This window comes from Mizuhopecten yessoensis, unplaced genomic scaffold, assembly GCF_002113885.1.
Source record: "Mizuhopecten yessoensis strain PY_sf001 unplaced genomic scaffold, ASM211388v2 scaffold716235, whole genome shotgun sequence".
Classification (NCBI taxonomy): domain Eukaryota; kingdom Metazoa; phylum Mollusca; class Bivalvia; order Pectinida; family Pectinidae; genus Mizuhopecten; species Mizuhopecten yessoensis.
The window spans coordinates 139,257-150,298 of record NW_018480015.1 but is presented as its reverse complement, the minus strand read 5'-3'; the positions used below and the strand labels follow the sequence as shown (position 1 = coordinate 150,298).

General features: G+C 34.4%; 1 protein-coding gene across 1 annotated transcript; it reads left to right on the top strand.

Moving 5' to 3' along the window:
- The first annotated feature begins 274 nt into the window (after positions 1-274).
- LOC110442241 (ephrin-B2a-like) lies at positions 275-6,044 on the top strand. Its single transcript, XM_021485743.1, has 6 exons — positions 275-384; positions 569-689; positions 1,664-1,844; positions 2,822-2,926; positions 3,319-3,465; positions 3,750-6,044. The coding sequence occupies exons 1-6, from the start codon at positions 275-277 to the stop codon at positions 3,914-3,916; spliced, it is 831 nt and encodes a 276-aa protein (XP_021341418.1). The 3' UTR covers positions 3,917-6,044.
- The last annotated feature ends 4,998 nt before the right edge of the window (positions 6,045-11,042 follow it).

Sequence of the window (11,042 nt, the reverse complement as noted above, 5' to 3'; positions counted from 1 at the left end):
AGGTAAGGTCGGAGGAAATGTCTACTCCAGACATATGGACATCTTTAGGGATGCTTTCATCAACATATGTAACTTACATCAAACAAAAGTAGACACTTCAGTAACATGTGACAACGATGAGGCCTGCTTCCTTGATGTCTTGTATATAAAGGTAGGTACAAAGTGAGTCCGTCCTAGACCTGGCTAGCTTTATCCAGTGCCAACACAAACAATCCCTCTAACCCCAGTGACATGGGATTTTGGAAAATGTTAAAAATGTTTCCTATGATTGGAAATGGAACAAAATATGAAAAAATGGACAAAACCACAAGTGTTGGCACACTGTAGCTTTTCAGGTTATTTTGAAACATCAACATCTGGGAATGAATCTAGACTCCAGGGAAGGTAAGTATACAAGTTACGCTGATTCTGTATGTCCTGTGACATAGCTTCAGGTACATGGGGACAAACATCTCCTCTCACAGAAATGTGAAATGAAAACTAACTTTTCTATCGGATGCATAATGGTAAATTGATATACTGTTTCATTCCATGTCACTAATATCTTTATTCTTGTTGTATTTTTCAGATTTCACAGAAATGATAGCTTTATAAATATCCAGCTCTTCGATAACATTGACCTTATATGTCCGGATTACAGTGACAGGAAACAAAGCCCTGATAAATGGGAATACTACTCCATATACCTTGTAAGTATCATTTCAATCTCCCTCTTATTTCCAAACAAAATATATCAAAAATTTGGAATTAGTTTCAAGGAAAAATAACCTTCCATATAGATGATTTGCTTGCCCTGGGTCCACAGGAAAAGATGGTATGATCCTTATGGTCCCCTATCCAGTCCATGTTAGCCCAACGTACATGTCACTGCTGACACAAATCCTCGACACCAATTACTAAACAACATCAATGACTCCGACACGTGGAGTTGTGTTTCCTCATACAATGTTTGTTGCTGGCATTTAATTTGGTGGTGTCTAGGATGGAGAACAATACCACATCTGATGATATTCAAAGTTTATTTGGTCATGAAGGAGTAAAAAGTCTTAACCAATCAATTAAAATTAATTGGAGTAAAAAATGCAATGAAAGTTATTATTTGGTTTAGGGGTATATAAAGTGCTGCAGACTCAACACTACGAACCTCAGATGAGTTTCACAGTACTGTATCAAAACAGTGAGGTTCACAGTACTGTAACAAAACAGTGAGGTTCACAGTACTGTAACAAAACAGTGAGGGCTGTAACAAAACAGTGAGGTTCACAGTTGGATATGGTATATACACAAAATACAGATTGACGGAATGACTCTTACCAGTCACTGGACCTCAGATTGTTATACTATCACTGTAACCATTTGAGCTACCTGATCCATTGAAGTGCCCTGGCCTAACTGTGCTACTGTTATTTCCAGAACGGAAGTTAAGGGGAGGTTACTGTATATAGGGAAAACCGTAGTGCAGTGGGACAGGGATCCTTAAGGAAGTTAATGGGAGGTTAAAGTATATAGGATAAACAGTTAGTGCAGTGGGACAGGGATACTGAATTGAAACAAAACATGACATTATAGACCATGTTTGGTGTATGTGCATCCTTTATTATCACTGATCACATCTCAACAGATAGGTGACTCCTTATTTACGAAAATGTTGTTGATTTTTCAGGTAACAAAAAGGGAATATGAATTGTGTTCAATATTCAATCCCGAGTCGCCGAATGTTACGAAAATTAGGAACTGCTCTACACCAGGGGAGATAAGTCAACCCTTCACGTTGCTGGTTTTACCCTTTCAGCCAATCCCATTTATGCCCGACTTCACAGAGGGACATAAATACTACATGATTTGTAAGTATCTTATCTATCTGAACAGCCATGATGATACTAAAATAGTTTTACATGACTTCAAAGCAGTCTAATCTGACAATAAAACAGTCTTATCTGACATTAAAATAATCTTATCTGACATTAAAATAGTCTTATCTGACATTAAAACAATCTTATCTGACATTGAAATAATCTTATCTGACATTCAAACAGTCTTATCTGACATTAAAATAATCTTATCTGACATTGAAATAATCTTATCTGACATTAACACAATCTTATCTGACATTGAAACAATCTTATCTGACATTAAAACAGTCTGATCTGACATTAAAATAATCTTATCTTACATTGAAATAATCTTATCTGACATTAAAATAATCTTAACTGACATTAAAACAGTCATTAAATAATCTTTTCTGACATTATATTTGTCTTGTTTGATTGGACATCAACGTATTAAGCAAAAATTACACATTGAATGCCTCATTTTACATACAACAGTAATACCATACAAAATGATGTAAACAGTGTCAGTGTCTTTAGATCTGTAGCAATACAGTCAGACATCTCTCACGAGGCATAGCTTTACTCTACTACATACCAATTCCGAACAAAGATTTAGTAAACTCAAAAACTGGTAGATGACCTTGAATATGGGTCAACATTCTCGTGTTTCAAAGTTGTTTTGTCTTATTCAGGTCAGCTTTTAAGTCTTTATGGTTCTGCAGAAATAAATCCAGTGATTTTAAGAGAGAAATTTTACATTAAGGAGCTTATGTTCGTTCGGAGAATATATGTCATTGGAAAGAGTTTGATTCTATTAATGCTAAGATGGTTAGATTTTACGATGACACAGACTATGTGTTAATGGAATTGTACACCCTATACAGATCTAGGCTTGTCTCTTGTGACGTACATCGACATGCAACATAGGTAAAGGACGCATGTGTTACACAGTTATATCTACATATATATTTTATCATACTTTATTCCAGCCACATCGACAGGAACACCATCTGGCATAAATAATCAGGTTAACGGCTCCTGTAAGACAAGAAATATGCGTCTCATTTTAGACCTCACCAAGAAACCTACCACAGGTATGCTTCCTAGAACTCTGCTATCAACACTTTTATCTCTGTTTCTGCTCAAAGCTTCAGTACATTTATCTGTAAGTTAAAAAACTGTTTGCTATGGATTTGTTGATAGAAAAAACTAATGTTAACATACCTGATAAATATTTTAATATTAGGATTTGGGACAACATTTTGACACAAGGATTAAAAAGAAATTTAGCATTACAGTAATTCTGTGGTAATTAAGCAACAGAATCTTGCTTTTAACTTTTCAACTTTTTTATACTATCAGTATTATTAAAAGAAGCAAATTGAAATCTGATCTTTTGTTTTTTTTAATAATTTGGTGCCCTTCTGCAGTTTATTTTCCAAATCATAGTTGTATATAAAAATACTTATGCCTTCTTTATTTGTAGCGTCACCAATGCCACATACGTCACATACATCACCAACCAATCGAACGTCACCATTTCATTCGTCCACGCCGCGACCAACCACCACCACGAAGACTACAACTTCAACTACAACCACAAGACCACCAACAACCACCACCAAAAAACCAAGTAAGTACTGGTTACCATGGGCAACCGCCAACCAAAACTTACATATATAGGGTATCCAATCAGTGATCACTAGGATATATATCTATATAGAGGATATCCAAAGAATGATAAGTAAAGTAGTAAGTTAAATTGATGAATCAATATGATTTTCTCAATGAATTCTGGATTGTTTCTCCTTATATGTGGAAAAAAACTAGTATGTGAATATATGGATTAGCTAGCATGGCTTTTTTTGTGACATTTACGCAAAGGACTACATGAGTGTTCTTATTTTTATTTTACAGCAAGCAAATTTCCTGACGGGACTCCAGTGGATCCCAATATAGTGATAGACGCTCCTGGTGGGGATAAGAACTCTGGTATCATAAATGCAGGTGTAGGGGCGGTGAGAGCCAGTGTTACCGTGACTTTGGTATTAGCGCTTGTGACGTTTGTACTACTAATACGATAGTATTAGGCTAAGCCCAAAAAAACAAAACTTTGACTGAACATTTATAGTGATGTCACAAAGTCAATAAATATACATGGTATGCTTGGCTGTCCCCTGGATTTCATAGTGTCATGTCCTCATCTTGTGACTGAAGTCACAACCCTCACAACGAAGGGCTCTACCTTCCAGGTAAATGTCACAACCTTCGTTATCACCATTGCTTCAGTGTCAAAAGGTCATTAAGATAATGCATGGTGGAGCGAAAATCATGTTCTTTGTCGGCGATGACAGATTAGAATAGTAGTGGAAACAAAAACTATGATGTCACCATTGCTATCCATTCCACATCCTGGAAGAAAAGATTCCTGCTTGGAATACCAAGCTGTTTTCGTCGCCTAGTGGGGTCGGTTTCCAACACCTGGGGATTTCATTGAGCAGCCGTTCTCTCATCGCTGAAGGATTTTGTTGTGCAGTCACGCATGGCTGCCATCTGTGTACATATCACCATGGTTGCCATGGCACATAAATGTGAGCATCATCAGGACTAGCCAATCAAATGTCACCATTTTTATAAGACTGAAGCAATTGCAGTTTAAAATGCAATCAATTCCCAATATCATTGTAACATTGTAAAGTTGACGACTGTTGTGATCTTCATTTCATCAAGCCTTCAGACACCAGATTATTTTCATTGAATTCATCATGAAATTAGCTTCATGAAATCATCATTGAAATCATGAATTCATCATGGAATTAGCTTCACAAAGTCATCATTGAACTGAATTCATAAATTCACAACTGGATTATGAGAGTATGATAAAATAGAATCGTAGGACATATGTTCCCTCGTATACCACCTGTGGAGTAAACTTTATACATGTGCATGATAAGCACAGTCATCTCATATACATTGATTACGAAAGAACTCTCTTTATTTTAGTTTTGTTCATATTCTGCTGTGATTTTTTGTTGTGATGATCTGAGAAGTTTGTTTTAAACAGCAGAATAAGTTTGTCTTCAGACTGTAGCAGCCGAAGAAAGATGTTAGTCCCAAAACTTTTTTTGTGTTTTCTGAGCATGAAGGGTAATTATCTACCCTTGGCTTAATTTCATAAATGAATTTAAATCAGATAACCTGTTAATTAATAGCTGTTGCGCTACATTTTATATATATGAGTTATATGTTTAAGCTTTAGAAAAGTTCTAAACTGTACATGTAAAATTAAAAAAACAGACATTTTAAAAGGATTCATTTATCACAAGAACATCCCCTGGTATTAAGAAGGAGCAGGGGAGACAAGCCCAAATACTTCACTACGAACTAAACTTGTCTACTATTTGATATTGATACATTGAAAAATGATCTTGTTCATAAGTCTGTGTAAACAACTGGAGATGTAAAAACATATTTTATTTATTTAATGATCTGATATATATGTGTATTGAATTTGATCTGTTGTTTTAAAAGTTTGACCATGCATTCCACGTTCCTCACATCAAATAACCGGAAAGGCTTACAATTGTAAGGTGTTAGCCATATACCATGTATACAACTAACACCTGTACAGGTAAATCAAAGCTGGTACTCAACACACATTGCCTTTTCAAAATCATTTAAAGATTACCTCGTCAATTTCATAAAATGTAGATTTTACATTATGATTTAGTGTCAACTAATGAATATTCGTAACAATAATTATTCGTAATGATCATCAAATGTCAACTTGTGAATATTTATGTATATATTACATATATATGTATATATTCCTTTTTACAGGTTCAGCAAAACATATCATATATTGTATGTTGTCAAATGTTGGTTGTTTCACTATTTTGATGGACCAGATTTAAAAATATTCATATGAAATGCTGTGACTTGGAAAAAATAAGAGTTTTGAATTAGTATGCACTTTTGATATCAATGATCTGATGAATAAGAGTGGAAAAGGAGTAAAACATTGAACAAATCACACAAGTCATGGTAGCCTATCTTTTACTATTGATATTAAATTTTCGAAACAATGAGATCTGACTATTTTTCCAATAGTTTTCTTATTACAAATTTGCCCTTTGTCATATAAATAATCATAAATATTTTCGGAAATTTTTTGAAAATGTGTTAATTTGATTTTTATTAAGTTAAATTGCAGGAAACTTTTAAAGAAAGAAAAGTCAAGGTTGATATTAAAAATGTTAGGCATCAGTACATTCATTTTCATATTGGTTTGGAATTATGATTTTTCCAGGTAAATATTGTATACATTTGATGGTAAGATATATATATTAATGCTAATTACGTAGTAGATTCTAGTAAGAATCTAAATCATTTTACTGAAAAACTGATAAGCTTGACAAATGACCTACTTATGACAGCCAAGCCTATTTAACCTAGCTGATCATCAATGTGCTGGAAATTATGTTTTTGACTGAAGAATGCTTAGGTGCTGTGTCGGATGCTGATGAATGGTCAACACATTAATTTGAATGTTATGAATATTCAGATCAATTTCATACATGAATATTCATATACTAGTATTCATGTAATGAATATTCAACCATTTAATTATCATGTGTTTATTTATATTAATCTTCCCAAATGTTACTGAATCATTGATCATTCTAGAAAAAAATCTCAAATTGCTCACAGAACCATTTTGAGTTTAAATTTTGTACAGACTGTTCTGCTCTCTGTTATGTACGTATGTTATGTTATTGTTTATGTTAAGTGAAGGCAATTTTCACTCTAAAATTTAATGTTATGGATAAATGAATATGCATAATTATATTCAATGTAGACAATAACTGAAAATATTCTGCTGTTCCATATTGTCATATGATCTTATATATGCATATTTGTCATTATGCATACAAATATGTGAAATATTCACAATTGAAGAAAATTGGAAAGGCATGCCCTGTATTTAAAGCGCCAGAAAAGACTCGTGTCATATTCTGACATACTCGTTGAGCTTCAGATTCCAATTCAGAAACAAAATATACTTAAATAGGCAACATTCTTATCCACGATAATCTCGGTCATTTTATAAAATATTAAAGGAATTTGAAGGATTAAGATTTTTTTTAAATATCCTATCATTGTGAAATATTTATTCGCTAAATTCTATAGTTTATTTTCCTCAATCAGTATATCTAAGATATTAAAGTGACTATTTCTTTACATCATTTAGATATTTCAGTGTCCTTCCTTAATGTTTAAGATTAAATATTTTCTGGTATGGTCATAGTCTTAAGGACTTCAATTTTTATAGAAAGTGAATGTTTTGAGTTATTGTTTACGTCAAATATATTGAGAAATGTAATTTTGATATGTAACGATGACTAGCAATATATACTGGCATGCCAAGTTAGACACTGGGTGTGTGTGTGTTTAGTTTTGTATCGTTCCATGTGATAGAGGAATGTGTAAATTGATTATTTATGAAAGTGTGGTGTTTTGTCTGCTAACCTGAACAAATTGTACAAAAGTTTTTTGAAGATGCTGTAAATATCTCTGTACAGTTGTAATTATTATGTAAGTTGACTTGTAATATAAAAACTATGGAGAAATACTGTCGACCATGAGCAGGGTGAATGTCTGATGTATGTTCATCACCGTGAACTATGTACAACTATTTTTTTGCGAGGAGTTTGTTGCTTTGATATTTCATGCACAGCATTCACTTTGTATGTGTAGAGCACGATTTTTGAAAATGAAAGAAAAATCCATAGTTCTCTGCTCTTGAAGGGTAGACAACTCTAATGAAGTGATTCAAAATGTTACATATTTATGCGGAAATGTGTTTTCGATTATCATGCAGGGCGATCCTGCATGTGTTTCATAGATGCAGTGGTTGTCTATCTTTGTGCTTGCCTTGTGAGGTGTGATGCTAGCAGATTTTTAAAAGTGTGTGAACAAGAGTACCATGTGTGTGTCAAAGCTGAACAAGTTGGGTGTGTCTGTAAATCAATGAAGTGTGTCTGTGATAACTGTGCGATCATGTGTGAACAAGACAGCAGGTAATTTGTGTATTCATGCAATATCAATAAAAAATCCTCAAAATGAAATGCAGGTATGTAACAAAGGATCATTGTTCATAGAGACCATGAATAGCATTGATTTACAGGAAAATATTCTGCACCATTTGAGATATCCTGGTCTTAACCCTTTCACCACTATGGACCATAATGGAATCATCCAGATCAATGCATGGTAGAGTTTACTAATGTTACATAGGGGTGAAAGGGTTAAGGGTTAAGGCCCTCTTTGTGGATTTGCATAGGCCTTAAGGTTAAAAAAAAAATCAATTAAAATCTATTGTCAATAAAGGGGCTTATTCTAATATCTCTTACTACCATTGTGAACAGGTGTGATGATTTTGTTATGCTATTTGGTATGTAATGTGACCTGCATCTCGTAAAATGTTTGAAATAATAATAAGTGAATCAATTATCCCGCCACTTTATTATGTAATTCAAGACAAAATGATCTAAATTAGACCAGCCATGTTATTAAGAACAGCAATACAATTTCCTGAATATACTTATGTTCAACCAGTTATGTAATAACCTGTGCAATAAATTAAAATATTTAAATTTTGTATGATCATTGGAATAATTTAATTTTGAAGATTATTTTGTAAAATATTGTGACACAAATGATTGATGTGTGTGGATAAGTGTTTGAAAGGCATACAGAGGAGAGAAATAAAAATTAACAAACATGAAACACTCTTCTTTTCTCTTTTTGTATTGCAAGTTCGTCTGGTGTTGAATCTAGCTTCCTGCAATAGTGATGTCGTTATATTTTCACGACTGCAGACTAATCTGGGTTTGGTAAAAACCCAAGAGGATACACAAATGTCAACAATATTGTAATTGGAACTCCCAATCCATACACTAGGGCAAACTATCAACAAAGGCATTACTTACCCGATTTACGTTGATGCCATTGAAACTGTACGGGGAGAATAAGACCAAGGGTTCCGTAGGAGCAAACATCTTTTCCTCCATCGATGACACCCACCATGTAAATCTAGGTCTAATCCACATAATGTCATGTCCTCATACTGAGAACCGGGGTAATGGAAACTAAACAACAAGGCACACTATGAGCATTATAAAAAATATCGCACTTCATGTCACACAAAGAAATAACAAATTCCCCAATGACACCATGATGGCGACGGTAAAACGTCAAAATTATGGGGAAAATATATCACACACAGTTGCATCAAAGAAACGAAGCTGTTATGGTAACGTAACCGGTGAACGCTGTTGCAAAATTGAGAATTTTCAGCATGTCGCCAGTTGACTGTAGAGCACCCTTGTATCGGTTACTGCTGCTTTCAACAGCCGTAACATTTTGCGCAGTTGAACTTTATCAAGCTAGGTGTATCGGTTTTGTTTGAAACATAGGTACACTTTCGTTACATTTTATGCAAAAGATTATTAAAACAATTATAAATAGCGAGATTGTTTGGAGTCCGTACGTCCTCTCAGCATTCGCTCACTTTATTACATTAGTCTGACACCGGGTTATTACACCAGAGACGTCTTTGAGAAGACAACGCTGGATTGTTAAATGGTGCAGCAGATCAAATGGTCTATTCGGCGTCCCTAACACAAAAGAGGACAGAGCAAATTTCACAATTCTAAAGCCTAACACGACCCCCACCCCTAAACTAGTCTACTCGATATAAGATATGCTTCCATTGTGTGGTTACCTGTTTTGAAAACTGGATACATTTTTAGCATCTGTAGTTATAATTACAATCTTCGATCACATACCGGTACATGTTACAATAGTTCTCAAATACAGTTAAAAGACTCTCGTTAACTGTTTCACAATCCCTGGAAACTTATGCTAATGATTCCCATCTCAACCTTTTACTAATATTTAATTCTCAATGAAGTGCTGACTTATTAACTCCAGTAATTCTCCTAGATATTCCTTGCTAGGCCAATGACAGGTCACTGCCTTTACATCTCCTATGGCCCGGCTATACTTCAATCAATCTATCAATTATCAAATTAAACTACGTTACGAGAGCTGGAACGTCCCTTTAGGACCCGGGGCTGGTCATTAGTCCGTCCTCGAAGCTGGCGAAGTTTATGATGGATCGGCGATTGTCATGTATGACGTCACAGCATTTTCGAATTCAAGAGCGATAACTCATGCTTGACTTCCACTTGCGATTTCGGTAGAACCTTATATTATTTCACCATTTTAAAATAATCTACACACCTGTGACGTTTGTAAGTTGTAAAAACATTAAATTGTATAACCAGGGAACATTATAATTGTGGAAATACACAAAAACAAACCAGCCTTTCGTTTACCTTTAACGCCAAAAAGCACCATGGTCATATAACTACCTTACCTGTCATCATTACACAGTCTAACCTCGTGTGAACTGTTATGTTATATGTCTAAATTTGGTAACACACACTACACGTGACAGTAGTTGTTACATGCTAACATAACCAAAATAATCGCTAGAAATATGACGTAAGGTAAAGTATGTTAAACATTTAGTAAGTCGATGCAGAAAGAAGGTTAGAACAGAAAATCTATTTCTAAACTTCTATTTTATGTCAAAAACCGTTACGGAATATAGTACATGGTTACAGCTAATCTGGGGACTGATCGTCAAGCAGACGCATGCACAATTATGTATAGTAGTCTTACAACGATTAAGCATGGGTGTAATCTTATAAAATTAGTACTAAAACCTGATTGATCTTTTGACAACGTAATGCTGCCATGCTGTCCATTTCAAAATGGTGATTTCCATTTGAAGAAAGTGAATTAATATAAGCTGTAAGCCTGTTTCCATCTCCTGTTTCTGTTTGTTCACTTGTGAATTTGCTCAAATTGAGTGTGAAATGAAAGAAACGAAGTCCCTAACTAATTAATTTGGTTTTTTACTGTACCGTGTGACTTTTTGGTCCGTTTATGAACCATCAGTGGTACTTAGCTAAAAATCCAGTGTTCCGAAATATGTGTTAACGGCAACGAAAAGGGAAAGATGCTAATGAAAAGGGAAATGTTGCATTTTATACCCTTTATAACTATACAACTTTACAACCGCTGACTACAACCAGATAATTTGTACTTAAATCATTCACCCCTAAAATTTCTCTATGG